This window comes from Vigna unguiculata, chromosome 5 (assembly GCF_037176805.1).
Source record: "Vigna unguiculata cultivar grain cowpea cultivar isolate G323 ecotype 2 chromosome 5, ASM3717680v1, whole genome shotgun sequence".
Lineage (NCBI taxonomy): Eukaryota > Viridiplantae > Streptophyta > Magnoliopsida > Fabales > Fabaceae > Vigna > Vigna unguiculata.
Window position 1 is genome coordinate 51,176,805 of NC_140796.1, and position 22,313 is coordinate 51,199,117.

Genomic DNA, 22,313 nt, shown 5'->3' on the forward strand with positions numbered 1-22,313 from the left:
AGACGTAGAAGAATGGTTAATAATAACCAATCAGTTTATAAATTAGTGTAATTAAATCAGTTTATAAATATAATCGAACTTAAAATTAGGTTTTCAATATTTATTATTTTAACTGTTTCTTCACATCAATATCAATCCCTCTTTATATTTGAATTTAATATTTAATAACAACTTTTTTATTCTTAAATTTTTAAAATTTAAGAACTAATTTATCAATTCAAAAATATACAAACAAAATAAAAAATTGCATAAAAATAAGAATTTCTATTTAAATAATGACACAAGAATATTTCTATTAAAATATATATTTTTCTTTAGATGTGTAAAATATGATATTAACCCTGGTTAGACTTAAAAAGTTTAGTACAATTTTACTAACTATAACCACTTGTTATTTTCCACACACCCATTACCCAAAATCAAAACCGCAAAATTTGGAAGTTTTTTTACAATTTTATTTTCCGGCTCCAACTTTCTAACTTGTGATAACCAAAACATGAAAATGCAAATGGGAAAGGTAAACTTATAATCAAAAGAAAAAAAAAAATATTTGTAGAACTCCTCTGATTACTTCTTTCTCTTCTTATTGCGGTTGAGAAACTTCACCATTTTTTGTGTCTCTGTCTCTTCAACGTCATTATCATAAAAAGGTTAAAACAACAAATAATAAAAAACAAAAATAACTAACTCAACAAACAATCAAATATTTTATATTTAACTCAATATATAATCAAAATATTTTTATACCTCTACCAGTGTTTTCTCTAGCACTAATTCCTCTTGGCTTTTCAACCTCGCAAAAAACTCGTCCCGTTCTATACGCGCTTTCGCAAGCTCTGCTTCAAGTTGAATTATTCGGACCTTGTTTTTAAATAGATTTTAAGAAACTTTAAGGACACCTCTGAGGCTGGATGCAATTTTCCTCTAGCTTTTTCGCTCCGTTTTCTTTTTGTCTTCTTATCAGCATTTTCTGCACACAAAACTAAAATAAACAGGGTATATTTATAATATGGATAATTATATTTTGATTATTAAATTTTAATAATTTTTTTTTATAATATAATGTGTCATTTTTTAAATTATTTTGAAATATTGAGAATAAGAAGATAGAAAAATGAAAAATCACCTGAAAAATAACATCTAAAATTATAAAAAAAAGTTGTCAAAATTTAGTAGTCAAAACATCATTTTCCGATTAGAAACGATTTTAATCATGTACACATATTAAAGAAGGAATGAAAAGATGGACTTACCCAAATGCTCCATTGAAAGGTATGCAGAGTAAATGAAAAGTAATCGGTTATTTATAACTCAGGAAAATTTGATTGGGTCAATTAGTTTTTTTTTTTTTTTTATGTCTTGGACCGTGTGTTTCAATTTTTAACTAGTTATATTCTATACTCTTACTCACCAAACTTTCCCATATGCATGATTAATTTTTATATTAAATTTGTCTGTTTTGGATGGATCTCCTTGATTAGAGTGTTTTTCAAACTTCTAACAATAAACCAAAAAGAAAGTCACTTTTTTATTTTTAAATGTAATATTAAATAAGTTAAATATCCTTTTTTCAGTTTTTATTTTCTTTTAGGTTTTATCTGTATGTTATTATATTTTTTCTTTATAATATCACTAGTGTTATTTTTTTTTATGATATGTTAAGAAAAATAATAAATAATTATTATATTTTAAAAAATAATTAACTTTTATAATCTTATTAAGTTGTTAAAATTATATTTGATTATAAATATAATATTTAATTTTAGAATTATATTATATAAGAAAGTTAAATATTTGTATATAGTTTTATAATAATAATCGTTTAACTGTATATAAGTAGTATTTTTTTTAATATTAATTCCTTAAAATTAATGTAGATTATATTGATCTTAGTCGGGATTTACAATATTTTGTTGATTTATATGTGATTGTTGCAAAGAATGACACTAATTGATGAATGAGTGGAGGTTGAACTATTATGATATTTTATTTTTTAAAATATTTTTATTAGTTATTATTGTGTAGTTAGTATTGAATTATTATTGCTTAGTTATTATTGTTTGATAGACCAACATTAAATAACAAAATGTGTTTGTTAATGTATTATTGCATAGTCATTTTTTTTTTCTGTTTTCTTTTAAACTTAGATTAAGAAAATTATTGTCATTATTCTTATTTTTTAAATAAATAATTTATTTATGTGATTATAGTTAATATTATTATTATGGATCTCCTACGAAATAAATATAACATAAAGTTGAGCTTAATATTTGTTAATAAAAACATACATAGATAAAGATAACTTAAAACAATATTTTAAAAAAATAGCCATATAAAATAAAATAAAAAAAATTTAAAACTTTAAATATTATAAACAAACGTAATATATATTAACAATTCCAATTTGTACATATCCGAGCACAAATCATTACTAAATTAAACTTTTTATTTATTTAGGTTTGTATCTTTATCATTAAAGAAAGCTTCTTTATAAGCCTTTTTATTAGAATATTATTTAAAATAAAATTATTTTATATATTTATCTATATTATTTTAAGAATTGTAATACCCGAAAAATTGGAATAAATAATAATAAATAAATTTCAAATAGTCGGAGATTGGAAGTATCCTGAGAGAAATTCTTGATAAATCTTAAACAAAGAATAATTTTACTTCAAGTGATTGAAAGTACTTAGTTTTATTGAGAGAACTAGAGTTCAAATCTTTTGGATCCCATTAGTATGTTTATTTAATTTTTTTATTTTACAAATATATTGTGAATGTAGAAGTATGACGTAACTAGAGGTGTCAATTTGGCCCCTAACCCATGGGCCAGCCCTGACCCACTCTTCATAAAGCCCCATTTTAGAGGGCCCCCAAATAAGGGGGCAAAGAAAAAGCCTCCTCTCTAGTGGGTTAGGGCTAGGGCTAAGGTGGGTTAGCCCCCCAAATAATACTACATTAAGCCAGAGTCAAAGATTAAATTGAGCGACCCGAACGGGTCCGATGACCCGGACGGGCTCGACGATCCGGACGAGCTCGACGACCCGGACGAGCCCAATGACCAGGACGGGCCCGATGACAAGGACAGACCCGACGAGCAAGATGAGCCCGACGACCAGGATGGGCCGGATAACCCAGACATGGCAGACAACACGGACGGGCCAGACGACCAAGATGGGCCCGACGACCAGGACGGGCATGACAACCCGAACATGCCAAACAACACGGACGGGCCCGACGACCCAAACAAGCCCGAAAACCCGGATGGGCCAGACGAGCCAGATGGGCCCTACGACCCAGACGAACCCAACAATCTGAACGGGCCGACGACCCGAACGGGCCCAACGATCCAGACAATCCCAATGATCCAGACAGACCCAACGACCGGAACGGGCCCGACGACTCGTATGGACTCGACGATCCAAACGGACCCAATGAGCCAAACGGGCCCGACGATCCGAACAGGCCCGACGACCCAGACATGCCAGACGACCCGAACGGGCTCGACGAACCAGACGGGCCCGATGACTCAGACGTGCTAGATGACCCGAATGGGCCCAACGACCCGAACAGGCCCGACGACCCGAACTTGCCCGACGACCCAAACGGGCCCGACGACCCAGACGTGCTAGATGACCCGAACGGGCCCGACGACCCGAACGAGCCCGATGACCTGAACGGCCTAACGACCCGAGTGCGCTCGACAACTCGGATGGGCCTGACGACCCGTTCGGGTCGTTGGGCCTATCTGCGTCGTTGGGCCCGTTCGGGTCGTCGGGTTCGTTCGGCTCGTCGGGCCCGTTCGAATCATTAGGCCCCCGTCTGGGTCATTGGGATCGTTCGGGTTGTCGGGCCCGTTCGGGTCGTCGGGCCCATTCGGGTCGTTTGGCACGTTTGGGTCGTCGGGCCCGTTCGGGTCGTCTGACACGTTTGGGTCGTCGGGCCCGTTGTGGTCGTTGGGCCTTTCTGGATCATTGGGCCCGTTTGGATCGTCGAGCCTGTTCATATCGTTTGTCTCGTCCAGGTTATTGGGCCTGTCCGTGTTGTCGGGCCTGTCTGGGTTGTCGGGCATGTTTGTGTCGTCGGTCCCATCTGGGTCGTCAGGCCCGTCTGGGTTGTAGGACCCGTCCGGGTCGTCGGGTCCATACGGGTCGTCGGGCTTATTTGGGTCATAGGGCCTGTCAGGTTCGTCGGTCCTGTCCGGGTCATTTGGCCTGTCCAATCATCGAGCCTGTCCGGGTCGTCGACCCTGTTTGGATCATCTGGCACGTTCGAGTCGTCGTTCTTGTCGAGGTCGTAGGGCAGGTCCGAGTCGTTAGACCTATTCAGGTCGTCGTGCTTGTCCGGTTCGTTGGGCCTGTCCCACAAATAGTAATATATTTTAAAAAATAATATATTTTTCGTGTGGAAGATGAAAGTCCATGGGTTGGCCTTGGCCCACAGGGCTTTTGTAGGGTTTTTGGCCCTGTGAGCTTCTTTGTTGGGGGCTTTTTTTCAATGTAGGCTTTTTTGGCCCTAGCCCACATGGGCCAGGGCCAAACCCTGTGGGCTGAGCCAAATTGACACCTCTAGACTTAACATGACATATATGCATGAATTAACATGAATTATATGATAACTTGGTGGTTGTGCCTATGCTTGATAAGTGTTGGGATGTAAGATTGAACCTTGGTTGGCAAGAGTTATCCTTTTTTTTGTTTATGTTTTAGTATTTTTGTTAGTGGAGGGAAAAATCTAGAAACTCTAGAGATCCTCTAAGAAACCAGAAGGGCAATAGAGGCAGTTGTGGTGTATTAAAAAGTACAATTGAATGGCCACTAGCTTTAAATTTAATTAAATTCGTTATTATATTTTTTATTTATTTGGGCTGGAAAATGGGAAGGATAGAGGTTGAGTGAGAAAACAGAAGGTCATAGAGTGTGGCAGTAGGGAGAGTCAGAGAGAACTGAAAAATACCGTGACATAGGAAGAGAGTGTGAGAGTTGAACGAAAATTAGGCGTGGAGAAGAGGGGTGAGTCTTGGGAGCAAGAAAAGATCATTGGGAATGCATTAGAAGCAAGGAAACCAGGTAAGGGGGAGCTATCCATGTCTGTTTTAATTTCAAGTATATTGTTCTGAATGATTCCATGGTCTGAGCGCTTGAATTTCTCTCTAAATTACGCTATTTTTCGTAAATTCTGGGTTTCTGCCCAGAAACCGCCTAACAGCTATGAAGGCTCGCTAAGTGACGCATCCATTGTCATGATTTTATGGGTTCAGTGGTGAACTGCCTGGTGGCAAGGAAGAACCGTCAGGCGACGCGAACTCGAATCACGTGTTTTTCGTAAGTTTTTTGTTGTGTTTTCGAGCTGGGTTGGTGTTCTGCATTTTTAGGGACTTTGCTTATATGTTTTTCAGTTCACCCTTTCTGTTTGTGTTTGGCGATATCGCGTGGTGGGAGCAGATATTCAGGTGAGCATGTTGATGCCTAGAGACTAAATGGGCAGACTATGGGGGATTTACTCTGTTTTATTTTCAGACATTTTGTAATAAATTTTTATAATGTTTTTCTCTACTATGAATTTGTAATAAAGATGAAGCAGTATAATTGAACTGCAGTGATACAAGTTTTAAATTTTTCCGCGCTAGAAAACCTTATTTAATATTTTTGATTTTCAATAAATTATATGATATTTACATTATTAAGTAATATCCACTTAGGTGTTACAAGAATAACCATGTTATTTTTTTGTGAGATGTAGATGATAGATTACGCTAACATAAATATTATTTAATAATATAAATTTAAACTTTCGATTTAGTAATTAAACACAATAATTTAAAATGATAATTATAATATGGATGGTGCATCTTTTAAATTGTAAATATATATTATATTATATTATATTAAAAGATATTTAGTTATTGGACAAGAGATACTAAGTAAGTTGATTGTTATTTTATAATTCCTGATTAAATTGTTAAAATCTAATCAGATACTTGTGATAAAATTAGTGTTAGAAAAATTAACAAATATGAAATAAATATTAACTTTGGTTTTAAAAAGTTAAAATGAAAAAATGGTTTACGACATTAAGTATTAAAATAATCCTATTAATAAATAAAGAAATAAATTAAAATAAAATAGAACTGTTGATTATAATTATAATAACAAATAATAATAGTAAAAACAACATTAATAATTGAATAAAAATTATTAATACGAAATATAATTATTGAATAAAATTATAATATAGTGATAAATATATTGCAAATTAAGGAAGATAATGTAAATTAATTCTTGAATTTTGTGTTCAAAATAAAATATAATTACTATAATTAAGACAATTTGTCTCCACCTAATTATAAAAATAAATTAATATTGAAACTGACCCTGAAAATTAAAGAAAAGAAATGTAATAAATATTTTTAATAAATATTAATTCAAAATGTCGATCGATACTTGGAACATAATAAAAATAAATAGTATATACTTCCTTTCTTGGTGTTGTTTAAAAGTCGATCGATAAATGAAAAAATTATCTTTTATTTTTAAACATAATTTTAAATAACTCAAATATTATTTCTACTTCGATAATCTCACATCGTTATCGTTCAGAAGTAATCGACGTTAACATAATTCTCTTTGCTCTTTTTGCTTCGTTTTCTTTTTTCCTCCTTGTAAGGATTTTTTACTGATGAACGAGAAGAGATACACTTACCCAGGTACTTCATTGAAAGGATTGAAAGGGAGTAAGAAGAAGAAAATTATCAAAGGTAAAAATATGGGATAGTAGTCATGGTTATTTATAATTGAGGAAACTTTGATGGGTCAATTACGTTTTTTTTTTCTTTTTATCTCTTGGGCCGTCTGTTTCAATTTTTAACCACTTATATTCTATACACATCAATTTTTTCCCATAAAATATTCACCAATTTTATACATCATTAATTTTTTAAATTAAATTTGTCTCTTTTAGTTGGATTTCCTTGATTATAGTGTTTTTCAAATCTTTATCCATAAACAAAAACATTATTTCATTGTTTATTTTTAGATGTAATCTTTAATAAGTTAGATATTCTTTCTTTCAGTTTTTATTTTAATGTTTATCTGTATGTTATTATATTTTCTCTTTATAATATCATAACTAGTTTTTATTTTTATTTTTACGTTAATTAAATTGAGGATATAATTAAAAAATGATTATCTTCAATTTTTAACAGTATCAAATAAAAATAATATTTTTATTCAAAAACAATTATTTGTAAAGAACAGCAATAGTATTTAGCAAAATTTCTTCTCATTCTTTATTCACAAAACACTTATGAAACTTAATTTAAAGACATTAAATTCATCGGTACTTACTTACAAGAATTGTTAATAATATCCATAGAGTTTAAAAATGAGTATAATTCAATTCTATAAAATTAATTTTAATTTATTAAATATAATCAACCAATATTAATTTAAAAGTAGGTTTTTAATACTTACTATTTTAACTGTATCTTCAAATCAATATAAGTCTCTTTGTATATTTGAATTTAATCTATAACAATATACAAAGAGATCATCTTTTTTGTCTACATTTAGTTATTTCAGTTTTATCTTTAATTATTTAGTTTGTATCCTTAGTTATTATTTTAATTATTTTATGAATAGTTTACCTTAACCATTATATTTGTTTTTAAAAGTATAAACTATATAGGTTTATTAAAATAATAATACAAGAATATTGCTATTAAAATGTATATTTTTCTTTAAATGTGTAAAATATGATTTTTCGTTAATCGAAAGTCCTGGTTGGACTTAGGTACCAGGTATAATTACTCGTATAGTATCCAGTTTGGAACTAGTGTGTCAAATAGGTATCTGGTTTAAAAAAAGTATTAATTGCATCCCAACTTTTGAAAAAATTCTTCAATTAGGTCTCTTTCAAACGGAGTTGACTAATGTCGTTAGTCAACGTGCCACGTGTCAGTCTATGATTTTTTAATTTTTTTTAAAACTTTTTTAAAATTTTTTGAAAAAAAAAATGCCACGTGTCAAGTCCCCGTGTGTGACACATGACATTGTCAGTGTCACGTGGCATTACAATGCCATGTGTCAGTGTCACTATCAGATGTCATTGTGTTGATTTCGATTTTGTCCCCATATATGACTTTTTGTTTCAATTTAGTACTTAAGTATGTGTATCTGATTCAATTTTGTCCCAATTTTTTTTAATAATTAAAATATTTTTGTAATCCATTTTTTATAAGATTAAAAATAATTAAGTATAAATATTTTTACAAAATTAAGTACTAATATTTATATTGTTCCTCTGTCTCTCAATTTCAGACCAAATTTATTGTTTGTATAAATGTTATACTAATATTTTTTTATTCAAAATGACTTTTTAACATATTATTTTATTAATTACTTTTTTATTAAGTACTCATGTTTTTTTAATTTTTATTTTTTTTCCAAAATAGAACAATATTGTCTCTTACCAATTTTAAACCAAAATTTCTAGTGGTATGAATGTTATACTAATTTTTTTTATTAAAAATGACTTAATAAAATGACTTTTACCACTAAATTTTAATATAAATATCAAATACTTAATTTTTTGTAAAACTTTTATACTTAATTACTTTTAATTTTATAAAAAATGGATTTTAATTATTAAAAAAATATTAGGTCAAAATTGAATCAGATACACATAAGTAGGTACTAAATTGAAACAAAAAAAAATATATGGGGACTAAATCGAAATCAACAGAATGACATCTGATAGTGATATTGACATGTGGCATTACAATGCCACGTGGCACTGACAATGCCACGTGGCACACACAGGGACTTGACACGTGACATTTTTTTTTCAAAAAATTTAAAAAATAAAAGAAATTTAAAAAGAAATTTAAAAAAAAAACAAAAAAAATCACATACTGACACGTGACACGTTGACTAAGGGCGTTAGTCAACTCTGTCTGAAAGAGATCTAATTGAAACACTTTTTCAAAAGTTGGGATGCAATTGAAACTTTTTCTAAACCGGGTACCTATTTGACACATTAATCCCAAACTGGGTACTATACAAGTAATTATACCATTCTACTAATTCAACTGAAAATATATATCAAACCTTTTATTTACAACTATTTGTTACTACAAAATTTTCAGTTTGTCATGATCCTAAAATTACTATTACAAAATCATTACTTCATATTTATAACCTTCTTAATTTAAGTCTCAATGTCAACTCTATTTTCTTTGCATGAGTTGGTAAAACATCTTGAAAACTCTTGTAGCATATAATAAGGGATAGGTAAAGCTAAAATTTTCGTTTTCCATCCACCCATGAACCAAAATCAAAATACCAAAATTAGGTAAAGATTTGGAAGCAAACAAAGTTGTGGGATACAACATAACTTTTTGGATCTTTTACCTTTTTTTATTTTCTGGTTCCAATTTTTTCACCTTTTTCGTGATAACCAAAAACGTGAAGAAAAAAAAAACCATGAATAAAGGTTGGCCAACAAAATAAATTTGGCCTGAACCAACTCCTACTCTATACACACCTATGGTTAAAAGCACTACACTTGCTAATAAGACAACGAAAATTTATAATTTTTTCCATTTATTTATTATTTACTCTCATGGATAATAAAATCAAGAATAAAATATTTAATCTCATTATAATGGGGTGGAACTACTTGTTTTTAATCAGTGCTCCTCCTCTACTTGTTGTAGCTGAGAAAGAAAGATATTTCAATATGATTTATTGCAAGTCAATGATTATTAAATAATTATTATAAAAAATATTCTAATACTTTCGTAAAGTTCTTTACAATTGTTTAATGAAGAAAGTATGTTTCTGACGTTTTTTAATTACTGAATAAAAATTTATTGTTTTGATAAGGGATTCCTTTATAAAATAATGAGATAATTGTAAAGAGGAAAATACAAAAGATATAGAATTACTGGTTTTTAAAACTTTGGTTCCATTTTGTTTTAATTTTCTTTCTGTAATATTCACTATTTTAGTGATAAATACATTCCACACTAAAGTTTTTTTTTTTTACTTGCTCCTACCAAAATTAAATGGAAATTCTATAAGGAACTTTATCATGTGAGAGTTAGATTAATTAATCAACTCTATAATTATTTGTAAATGGTCAAAATTTGACCTTTTCATCTCATCACAAAAAGCATTTTTGAAAAAAAAAAGTAGAACAAGCTGGCGTGATGATTAGTAGGATAGGTGAAAAGTTGAAATAGGATATTAGTTGGCTTTGGAAGAATGTCACAACATGCTTCAAATTGTTATCTTAAGATTGAGGGAATCAAATGAGTTTTATATACAAGATGAATATGGCAAAAGAACACTCACTACTATTTTGAAAATAAATTATGTAAAGAGAAGATTAAGTGCAATTTTAATATATTAAGGAAGAGTAAAAATTTTAAACCTTCCTTCTTTCAAAATTTAATAACTTTTGTGAAATTATTTCTAATATGACATAATTGGTATTAAGTGTAACAAAGATGTTTGGAAAAGAATTGATGCAATATGAGATAATCAAATTCATAGACATTTTTGCACGCACTATCTATTACAAATTACAAATTGTTAATTCGCATTATGCTAGAGAATTTTCTCAGAACAAGATGCCAAAAAATGTAGGGAAACACTATTTCCTAAAAAATGGTTGAAGATGTTTATGGATGAAAGTCCCAATTTGAAGAGGTTTGTTATTCCATTTTTAAGATTGACTAATAACTTTCATTTACTGACATTTCATATCTAATTATAGGTTCATGCAAAACGAAAAAATTGTTTGTATAAGAACAATGTGAATGATTAGATTTATGTAGTGTATAACTTAAAAGTTGAAAAATAAACCAATTAAAAAAATTGTTACTCTTCCATCTTATACTATTAAGTTAGATGATTAACGAATAATTGAACAAAGAGACGATGTTGCTGAGATTGAAAAGTCCAAGTGTATAAAATATTCACTTAGAATAATAAAATATCCGATGGTGATGATATCATCAAAAAATGTGACTTTGATAATATAAAAGAATGTAAAATCTTTGACATTTATGGCCATTCAATTTTTATAACTTTGATAATATATGTTTTGTAATATTTATATAAACTTATTTATTAGAAACTTTATATAATTATTACTTATAACTAGGTATAATTATTTGAATATTACAAATTTATTCTAACTATTTCACTTCATTAGACTATTAAAATATTAAATTAATGTTATTTATATAAATTTATTATTTTTCACGGAACTCTCGCCAATTTATGTAAATTCTCGAGTGATAATTTATCCAGATGCATACAATCATCTTGCTCAATATAATCATATCATGTAACCCACTGGAATTGAATCATCACACCAACCAAACCTTTGTGCATAAATAATATGATTCATACCCTAATAAATTTATACACCCAATTCACATAATTATCTCACTCTCTCCTCTCTCTTTTCCTTTTATTAGTACAATATTTTTTCTGACTACTGTATTATCCTTAAAAGTTGTCAATATCAAAATCATTATTTTCCATCAATAAACTATGTAAGCAACATTCAAGCGAAGAAAAAATATATTTTAAGTATCAAATTTATTTTAACTAGTGTAAAACTTCAATTTAGGCACCTTAACTATAGTAGAAATCAAATGAAGAAAAACAATTTTAAGTGTCCGGAGTTTATTTTAACTTATGCAAAACTTCAATTTATCTCACCTTATTCCCTTCTCTTATAAGTACATGTAAATAAATTTATTCAAATAAATCTATGTAATAAAACTAATGGTATTTGGAAAAATTTACAACCGAGCAGCAGTTCAGCTGTAAGCTCAAACATACTGATAATATAATTTTTCATCAAAAAATTTCCTAATAGACAATGGGGAATGAGGAAATAATAAATTCTATAGAACTTTTATTAATCGAACATTTCTCATACAGGTTTACAGTATTTGATAGAAAATCACCACGAAAAGGGACTAGCTCCTAGCAAAAATATTTCATTTTCCACATCTTTTACCCATTGACACACCCGATTGCAAGTCTTTATTGCCAAGGCCTGCGTATCTCAATGTGCAAAAATAGTCAGACTTTATCCAACCTAAATTGATATATTTTACTCTTTGAGAGGATTAATTTCAAGATTCTTTCAACATTTAAGGGACCATGAAGCATGGTTTCTAGTACTTTAGGAACAACTCACATAACTCCCTTAATTTAAGGTCTATTTAGGGGAGAGAATGATATTTTAGACACCAAATTGATGGTTTATTCCCGAAGTAATGGACCGGAAGAAATTTTACCAACTGTTGCAATCTAAATATGAAATATTTTTTTGCAGATTCTCATTAAGTGTAAATTATGAATATACAGTTGGCCGGATTTGACTTTTCACAGCACAGCAAAAATATTTCATTTTCAGATTCTCAAAAACTATAGTAGTTATAGGACCTTGACCTTTTTGTATAACAAAATAATTGAGATTTGCGAAATGTTGTAGGCAAGAAAAAGAAAATACCTTGTCAGCAAGGGGATCAAATGCAGCATAAAGCTCAAAATCTGGTGTTACCCAACAGAGCAGAACTGCCAAAAAACATATGCAACAAGTCTGATAACTGTTTGACAAAGCATCCAACTGAAATAGCACAACTATATCTCAATCCAACTAAAATGTTTAGTTTTCATTAGCAGATTTGACTTTTCACAGCACAACAAAATTTATAGATTGGCTTGTCTATTATTCGTTTGAATCTCCATTTGCATCTCAGAAAATAAGAGGTTTGCTCACCAATAGAATCACTCTGAAACATCTATTACCAAAACAACGGATATATGCCACAGAAAAAAATGACTTGATCACCCCCTTCTTCCCCACAAGAAGAAAATCACAGTTGAATTTTAAAAAACAAAATATTGCAAAAGGAGATTTTGGTAATAACAACAGACTCAAAATATCACATACCCGTTACAAAGTAAGAACAAAAAAATAGTTACCGTAGTTTTCATCCTTTCTAAACTGGGTTTTGTGTGGCCCAAGTCCTTTATCATGCATGGATGCAAAAAGTTTTTGGTAAGCTCTATACAATCTGCAAGAGTGGAGGCAAGTTATACTTCTGACAATAACAATTAGGCATTAAAAAAAATCTACAGCTACCTAAACACCGCAAAAGTTTCCATAAAATCACTACCTTTTCTGCTGCTTAGGAGTATTAATAGGTGATGAGAACTCTGAGGATATATATTGATCTAGATAAATGCTACGATATATGAAATGCCACAACCCAGCAGCACCACCAATGCCACAATCAGGTTCTCTTAATCTTTCAGGAGAATCTGATGGAAGCCTATGCTGACCTAAATGTGAAGATCCAGAATGAGGTAAGGGTGGAAGATCCTCAACACGCATCCCACCATCTATCAAGGATCTCTGAGCTTCACTGAGGACATTTGACTTCAAAAGGACATTTTCGATACTAATCCTGTGAATTGGCAAACAAATTTCTGAGCTATGAATGCAAGACAGATATTGCTACATAGAGAATGAGGATCTCTTTGCTATGAACCATCATCCGTTTTCCACTTTTTAGTTTTCTTCCAAAATTAGAATCACGGATCCAATAATAACAGCATTCAGACCATTAAACTATCATTTACCTGCAATCCTTAAGATGGTAAAATGCATCAGAACTCGTGGTCAGCAACATCAAATACGTATCATCCTGCCCAATATTTACATGTCATGATCTGTGTAAACTCTATCATTTATAAGATGAAAATCATACAGCAAATTTTAGTGCAATCAAATCCAACAACTCACGTCAAAAAAGTGGATGTAAGCGTACAAAAATGCCAAAGCATTGTATCGTGGCAAGCAAACAGGAGAAAAAGCTTCTGAAGTCCTGCATATTCATATCCCAAAAAAAAAATTAAAATGTATAAAGGTACCATTGTCAAAGGAATTGATTTGCAAAATATTTGCTATTAATTAATTGTTGTACATTGTAGAACATTGCAGAATATTTGTTATTATTCATGCAGATTCCTTGGTTAAAGATCTTGCATGATAGTATAACTATAATTATATAATTATCTCCATAATTAGTTAGCAAAACATTTATTAAAAAATATTGTATCATCACTAATTAATGAAGAATTCTCAAGAGAACACAGATTTGATTGGCATCTTCTCTAAGTCTAATAACCATATAGCAAAGAAATTCAAAATCTAAATGAATAGTTAATGCACAGGTTTTAAGAAGTTTTACCGTTTGAGTCAAGGTAGATTGAATAAATACCAAACTATACCATCAAACAAAAACTAGAAAGTCTGGATTAAATGAAAACTATACTATCAAAAAATCTTTGAAATGCTAGCTGAAAGATAAAAGTAGTTTCAGTTTTACTTGCCTAAAAGACTCGGATGACATAACAAAGTTGGCCAAGAGCAGCATATCATCTGGATGAAGAGAGGCTTTCTGAGCACCAACTAGACTGATTACCTGCCTTCAACCTTTAATGAATTATTTTATCATGTTATGTTAGCATGTAAATAGACAAATTCAGTGTTGCACCTTGTGTCTGCACATCAGAATTGCAAACAGAACACCAGAATCAGCAGAGTCTTGCAAGATGGCACCAGCAGCTTGCCTTGTTGCATATGCAAGAGGTAGACAAGTATAGGCATGAAGAAATGTAGCCGGGTTCCTGATACAATCAGATAAAGAACAATGTTCACCATCAAAAAATAAAATTATTGAGAAATGTAAATAACCCTTACTCCCCCAACCCACCAAAGAAATTAATAGAAAAATACTTAAAAAGCACCAAAAATCCCTCTCTATCTTATACAATACAAATGTTTTAACATTTCTAAAACTAAAAGAAAAAAATGTGCTCAGAGAAGAGAAACAAACCAACTAAAAGAGTGGACTAGTGAAGAGAAAAGAAGTTCTGTTCCACCAAGCAAGGGTGTCATATCAAACTTCGGATTCTTCTCAAAACATCTGTTTACTGACTTTGTTAGTATAACAATAATCTGCATACATACCAATAATAGAGATGTATCATACAACCGCTGCAACATAACTAGTCTATTTCAATAACAAAAAACAGACACAATTAGTAAGTTCAGAAACACAAAATCTGAAGAAAAAGAAGTAAGCAAAAAACAAATCCACTTTTCCGTTGGGCACATAAGCAGCCAACTCAAGTCCAACACAATTATACCTGGCCATGAATAAGCTCCAACTGCCCCCTGAGGGACTCATAGGGTTCTTCCGTACAGCTGATGCAGACCAAGTAAATTGGTCCTTTTACAAGAAAAACCACCTGTAGCATAAATTCAAACAAGATTTCATAACACAATCATCTTATTGGTAAAAGATAAAAGCCTCTTGATCCTCTAAATACTAATAACATAAGGTGAGCAGCTCACTAATCAAAAAGAAAAAAAAGTATGTGTATGCTTGGGTTAACCTCTTTATAAGCCTTTTTAGGAGAACAAAATAAGAAAAAAAATTGACATTAGTTTCTCCATAAGCAGAAATTAGCTTACGCACCAACTAATTTGTAGAAGGTCTCTCATATAGCCTCTCAATTTTCACTTATTTAACTAACATATAAGCTAATTTTAGCTTATGGAGAATTTAATTTAATTTTTTATTCTTCTTCAGAAGTGCTTACGGAAACGTTTGTCCAAACATATCTTACATCCAGTATCTCTAACATACACTTCAAAGCACAGAAACGTTTAAGATATCATCGTGCTTAACATAGTATTTATTAGGCTTGAAAGTAAGAATGTCTAAATTAAATTATACTTATGAGAAAAAAACTTTAACAAGAGATAGCTATATGATCAAACCTGATGTTTTCCAGCCCTCACCAATTTGACATTATCGCCCCTGAAAACATAATAGAGCTGTTAGAAAAATTACTCAAATTATATTCAGTTAAGACTGGAATGTAGTTAAATACTGCTGTAACTAGAAACTATTGGGCTATAATTAAGCAGAACAAAGACAGCTACAATACCCATTTTCCACAAAGGAAATGATTGCTTGCAAAGTTGCTGAAAAACCAGCAAGCTTGTGTTCGTCTCCGTACCTGAGTCAAGAAGTAGAGAAATAGAGCAAGGTTTTGATGTTTTGAGCCAGCAATCCTAGAAAGTGTAATGAACAGCAATTTACGGGAGTTTGTTTGGTGAAGAAGCTATAAACACTAACCTAGAATATATTGGTTTGCCAGAATGACTAAGAACAAAAAAATGTTTCTTCCTTCTCCTCCATGAAATGGAAGCATCATCCTGCACTTTATTCATCAATCAAACAGAATATGATATTACAGCCTTTACAGATATTTTCGCTGTAATGCCGTCATTTTAAAGAATCTATATCGGAAAAACTAAAGTTCTTAATCCACAAGAGTTTATTGAAATTCAAAAGCAATGTCTGAAACCAAATATTATTTAGTCACGATTGTTACCCATATTACCGCGCAAGTTTGTCGTCGTATTAATTTATACCCGAGCATTTAATTTTGACTTGCAACCAGAACAAATCGTAACAACGACAGCAAATGCTCAGTTGCCAACCCCCTCTCCCGGACCATAATTTCAAGCTAGTGGTTCTACAACACTGCTCATTTCCCCACAGTTTCTATTTATGTAATAAACTCAAAATCACGATCATCATACAGTCAGAACGATAATTAAATTGTGAATTAAATAAATAAAAAAAAAAAAAACTGTCTGTGGATAAACCCTATACCACATTGCCGCATTTAATCCCCATCGATGAAATCTAAGGAACAAAAACAACTGCAAACAAAAGGAAGTCCAGTTTCAAATTTATCTCCTCTGTTCTAAATGTGCTATTAGAATTTTGAAATCACTCATTAAACACTAGTTCATCAAGGTGAGTAATGGCACAGAAAGCCTGAACGAGAAAGAACAAGCAGTATGCGCACAAACAAATCCTAATAAACAGGTTTTGAAATCATTCACTAGACACGGCTAATTTGCATTACGCCGAGATCAATTGCAACGGTCACGCAACTCTAAATGAACCTGTAATCTAATCTTAGATCGATAATCAGTTAAGTGTAATTGTTCATAAGAGTGAGTGAGCGAAGGAAACTAAGATGAAGTAGGAAAGAAATTAGCCAGAAACGTATATATACCTCATCGCTGTGTCGTTTTCCGGGAAGCCAAGAGGAGTGGGAGAGAGGTTGGGGATCGTGGATGGTGATCTCCTGAATTTCGTTATGAAGGATATCTTCAACCTGGGAGACAGTTGTGGCGGTGCTGCTACCCCGCTCGCCGGCGTAACCGCTGCTAGTAGGGCTGGACGGATCGGAGGAGTGTCGGACGGCGGATCCATTGGGTTGTTGGAGCTCCGATGGTTCGGCGTCGAAGAGGCTCGGTGAGAGGGGAGGCAGGTTGAGCCGGATGGGAGGTTCGGGGTCATGCGCCGATGAACTCGTCTCGCTCATCTCAATTCAATGGAGGAGAGACCGAGAGAGAGATTGTTGGTGCCTGTTGCTTGCGTTGGAGGAGATGAGTGAGTCTGAGTAGACGCGTCCAGTGTGCAACCCGCCACGCACTGGAATATGTGGGCCAGCATAGTACGTTTCTCAAGGCCCAAACCTTCAATTTGCCACAGCCAGCTTCTTCCTACGCCCACATAAGTTTCTGCCTGCACCCTATATAGATAAAAAAAATCAATTTCTGACTTTCCGATTATATGACTTATAAGTCATTTTAAAAAGAAAACAAATTTAGAATTACACAACTCATAAGTCCTTTAACTTATAAAACTAAAAATAACTTAAAAAACTAAAGAGAATTAGGGGGAAAATAGTTTTTGAATTGTATAATTCGAAAATCATAGTTATTTTTAGCTTTCGAATTGTACTATTCAAATGTCTTATTTTTTTTTAAATAACTTTCTTACACAATCCAAATTTCCCTTTTTATTTTTGAATTACATAATTGAAATTTTACTTTTGACTTTAAAAGTAATTTTGGAATTAGGACAAATTTTTTTTTTATAGAAGATCATAAAAAAATATTTAATTTAATTAGTAATTTGATCTATTTTTATTTATTTTTATTGAATTGAATCATGATATTTTTTAAAAATAATTAATTTTGTCTCTTTATTTAAATACGTGTTAACGTCATCCGAAAGAAACCACATGTCAAGATCTGAAGAGATGTACGGTCTAAGATACATGTTAAAACTTGAAACATGTCTTATGTCAAATTATAAGAACCTCAAGGTAGAAGATGATTCATATTTTATCATACAATCTCTTTTAAACAATGCTAAATTCAATTTAACACGAGAGATCAAATTATGTTTATTTAAAAAGTAAGACTTAATTAAGTAAAAATAAATATAAATATAAATTAAAATAAATCATATAATTAAATATAGGATCAAATTATTAATTAAATAAATAAAATTATGGAAGAACAAACTCTTTTACTACCTCTAGGTACATTATTTGATTGCAGTAGTTATATTTTTTAACTATTTTATAAGAATCTATCTATATTAATAAGTATGAATATAGGAATTTTATGATAAAAATAAATAAATAAATATATAAGCTTTTTTTTTTCCTTAAAATTGTATCTAAAACGAGAAGATAGTAACAATATTCACTTATGTTAACGAAATCTTTAATTTATTTATATCTATTACAATAACAAAAACATTTCGGAAAAAATAGTGACAAAGGAATAATTTAGATTAGATATAAGTGAACAATTAAAAAAAAAAATCTTTGGCATATTATCACTATAAGGAATATGGAAAGTGTCCATTAAATAAGAAACACTAAATAATATTTAAATTTCCGATAAGATATTTTAAATTCACAAAAAAAAATGTTCTTGTGTTTTATATTTTTTGATGCATGTTATATTATAAATATAGGAATATACTGACTCATTTAAATAATTATTTGAGTGCAAATATAACGAAAGCATTGACCAATTTCTATTACAATATACTATCATTTTTAAAATATAGTGATTATAGTAATTGTAACAGTATTATAGAAAATATTTAAATTAAAATAATATAGAAACTATATAAGTATATTTGATGTATAATTAATATATTATTTTATAACTTACTTAAGTTAAAAAAAAAAAAAAAGATTAACAGTAGTGTAATATTTGCATATGATTTTCGAGGATTTTTATATTGATGTAATAGTTTAGGAAGCAAAGTACAGAGTGTTCTGGAGCTCTTTAATCGCTCTTGATCTTAATGTTCTTCTTCATGAAATTTAGCGATGCTCCAAGTTCCCAATTATTCTGATCAGGTCAGAATCATTTCCTCACATATTTGGTTGGCCAACCCATTTGATTGTTTATCAAACTACGTTTTCTTCTTCATTGCACCATCGGGAATTGTAGTACGTCATTCACCGATAGTTTGCTCTTTTTAAAGCCTTGTGTTGTGGCAATTTCATAGTCGAGTAGTTTGCAAAAAAAATTTGCTTTTCCTTTTTGCATTACACAACAAATCCTTCAAAATTTACTAAAACACAATTACATTGTAAGTTTGCTTGGCAATAACAACCTAGACCATTTAAAAATTTACTGGAAATTGACAAATCTAGTATAACTAATAAGTTATAACATGGCGAAACTTGCACAAATTTTCAGAACGCCAGATAATATTTGTTTATTTATAAATTATTATTTTTAATTTAAAAAAATATTTTCTCTCAATTTTTTCTTTTCAAAACAAGTAGAATAAAAAAAATATGACAATAATATATTTGGAAGTGAAACATAAAGTTTAGAATCAACACTAATATATTAAAAAAAGTAAAAATTACCTTTAGTCAAAATAATAACACTAATATATTAAAAAAAAATACCTTTAGTCAAAGTGATGGTTTATACTCTTTAGATTATTTAAAATCTTCAATAATTGAATCAAAAGTGAAGTTTGTTGTAATATCTTTTTCGATATAGATTATCATACTACTTGCTAAAAATGCAACTTCCATCTTATTTTTGAAATTGTTTTTTATTATTTTCATTTGTACCTATGGAAACCGGAAGAGTCGTTATATGAACCCATTTTAAATAAGTTTTTTGTACCTCATCAATTTGATTATGTGGTTATTGCCAAATTTCAGAATACTTCTCCAAATCACATTCTAAAGATTTTTCAAATTTATTATATGTAACTCTAAAAACTTTAGATAATTATTTTTTATTTTATTTCATTCTTTTATTCTCATGAAGTTTTTAAAGTTTAGTTGACATATATACTTTTTTTTATCTTCATTACAATTCTTTCTCTTGAAAAAAAAATCAATTTTTTCACTCTTTATCACAACTTTTGTAATATAAAATTGTCACCTCTCACCTATTTAGAAAAATATAAAATTATGAATACTTCAAATTAAATCTCAAAACCAATACTATATTTCTTAAGAAAATTAATGAATTCTAAATGATTAGTTTTTCTTACCTTAAAGTACAATCATAATATTGTCTTTTCGTTACACCTCTTCAAAGCCAAAAATATCTTTATCTACACAAAGAAGAGTTTCATCAATAATTAAATCGTGATTTTATTATCTTTATCAGACAAATATTTGCCTATGATGTAGAAAAACCGCATACAAAAGGAAAACAAACTATTTCAAAAAAAAAAGGATAAAAAATTAATTTACTCAAAATAATAGATTTTTCGGTCCAAAAGGTTCCTTAGATTTTCAATTTTGCCTTGGAGCAATTTAATTTTTGAAATGGTGAGAGATTAATAGTGAAAATTGAAATAAAAAGAAAAATGTGAGAATGAGAAAAAAACCAAATAAAAGAGAACAAAACATAACACAAATGAAAAAACTAATTTTCAAATTAAAAAAAACTAAATTAATATAAATAATAAAATAATATATAAATATACTATATATATATATATATATGAGAAATTTAAAAAAATATTTGAAAAGTCGTGACTCCTGTATCCTGAGAAATTTAAAAAAATATTGGAAGAGTCGTGACTCCGTATCCTTTAAAAGGATAACAATGTTGAGATAAAATTAAATATAATAAATAATTTTTTCTTTTAAGTATGGCCTGAACTAATTTTCATTTTGAAATAAAATTTTTGAGTTGACTAATATGAGTAATATCTAATATTTTTAATTGGAAAAGAACAATAAATATATTTTTGTCTTAATAACTATTTTGGTTCTCTGTCTATATCTTTTAAGTTATTAAAATGCTACATTTTTGTTTGGTATGGTCTTTTTATTATTCTCTTTTAATTGTTTATTTCTATATTTCAAAATATACTTACTTATCTATCATGACTAACATATTATTTTTCCTTTGGACGGTTATGTAAAAATTATATATTATTAAATTCAGTTAATCATTTTTTTTACTCATTTTTTATATCTTTAATTATTATTTACTGTATCACATAATAATGTTTGACTATAATCTTAAATGTTCAATGACACGTAGACTTTTTATTTACTTGATAATATAAAAATGAAAAATAGCTTTATTCTCCTTAATTCTTGATTTTTTGTTTTATTTAGAAAAATTGTTTCACTTTTAATTTTCATTATCTTTGAACGATTTAATTTTCTTCGATCTTGTTCAATAATGTATCATTCATATATATATATATATATATATATATATATATATATATATATATATATATATATATATATATATATATATATATGTTTATAACTTAGTCCGACAAATGTGATACACTTAGCTGTTTATACGTTATTATATTAACATATTGATTAAATTCAATTTAGCTCAAGGTTTACATACTATATTTCATGTAAAGGTATTCGGGTTTCATTTTATTTTATATTTCAATGAAATATGATAAGATATAGTATAACATGAATAACAAATACACAATGCCAAAAACTTATAATTCAAGATAAATAAATAGAAGTTTAAAAAGAATTGTGAAAATGTATTATAAGATTTTGGAATTATTTAAAATACCCTTCAAATAAGTTTTATTAACATGTACAACAAGAAATTACCATATTACTAATGGAATTTCATCGATGAAAACAAAATTGTTAGTAAAATAACGGTGAATATTTTACAACAAAAATAAAATTGTCAATAAAATAAAATTTACCTTAAAATTTTAAAATTTTAATTATTAACAAAAAATATTCATTAGTAATGAAGTAAAAGTTGACAATAATTTATAATTTTATCACCAACAAATATTTCTATCACATAAATGGACATTTCTCAAGACTTTG

General features: G+C 29.8%; 1 protein-coding gene across 1 annotated transcript; it reads right to left on the reverse strand.

The window, feature by feature from the left end:
• Positions 1 to 11,909: 11,909 nt before the first annotated feature.
• Positions 11,910 to 17,686, reverse strand: LOC114185828 (vacuolar fusion protein MON1 homolog). Its single transcript, XM_028073760.2, has 14 exons — positions 17,202 to 17,686; positions 16,247 to 16,326; positions 16,056 to 16,127; positions 15,886 to 15,925; positions 15,249 to 15,350; positions 14,936 to 15,057; positions 14,594 to 14,726; positions 14,430 to 14,521; positions 13,840 to 13,921; positions 13,677 to 13,741; positions 13,211 to 13,501; positions 13,017 to 13,108; positions 12,541 to 12,605; positions 11,910 to 12,081 (listed from the first exon to the last, which is right to left on the reverse strand). The coding sequence occupies exons 1-14, from the start codon at positions 17,511 to 17,513 to the stop codon at positions 11,986 to 11,988; spliced, it is 1,644 nt and encodes a 547-aa protein (XP_027929561.1). The 5' UTR covers positions 17,514 to 17,686; the 3' UTR covers positions 11,910 to 11,985.
• Positions 17,687 to 22,313: the final 4,627 nt, after the last annotated feature.

Bases quoted from the DNA above. Each gene is read 5' to 3' on its own strand.
- LOC114185828 (XM_028073760.2), bottom strand. From the start codon at position 17,513: ATGAGCGAGACGAGTTCATCGGCGCATGACCCCGAACCTCCCATCCGG. The intron at 14,522-14,593 runs GTGCAACACTGA...GGTTGAAGGCAG, and splicing joins TTCTGATGTGCAGACACAAG to GTAATCAGTCTAGTTGGTGC. The intron at 13,502-13,676 runs GTAAATGATAGT...GCCAATTCACAG, and splicing joins TACCATCTTAAGGATTGCAG to GATTAGTATCGAAAATGTCC.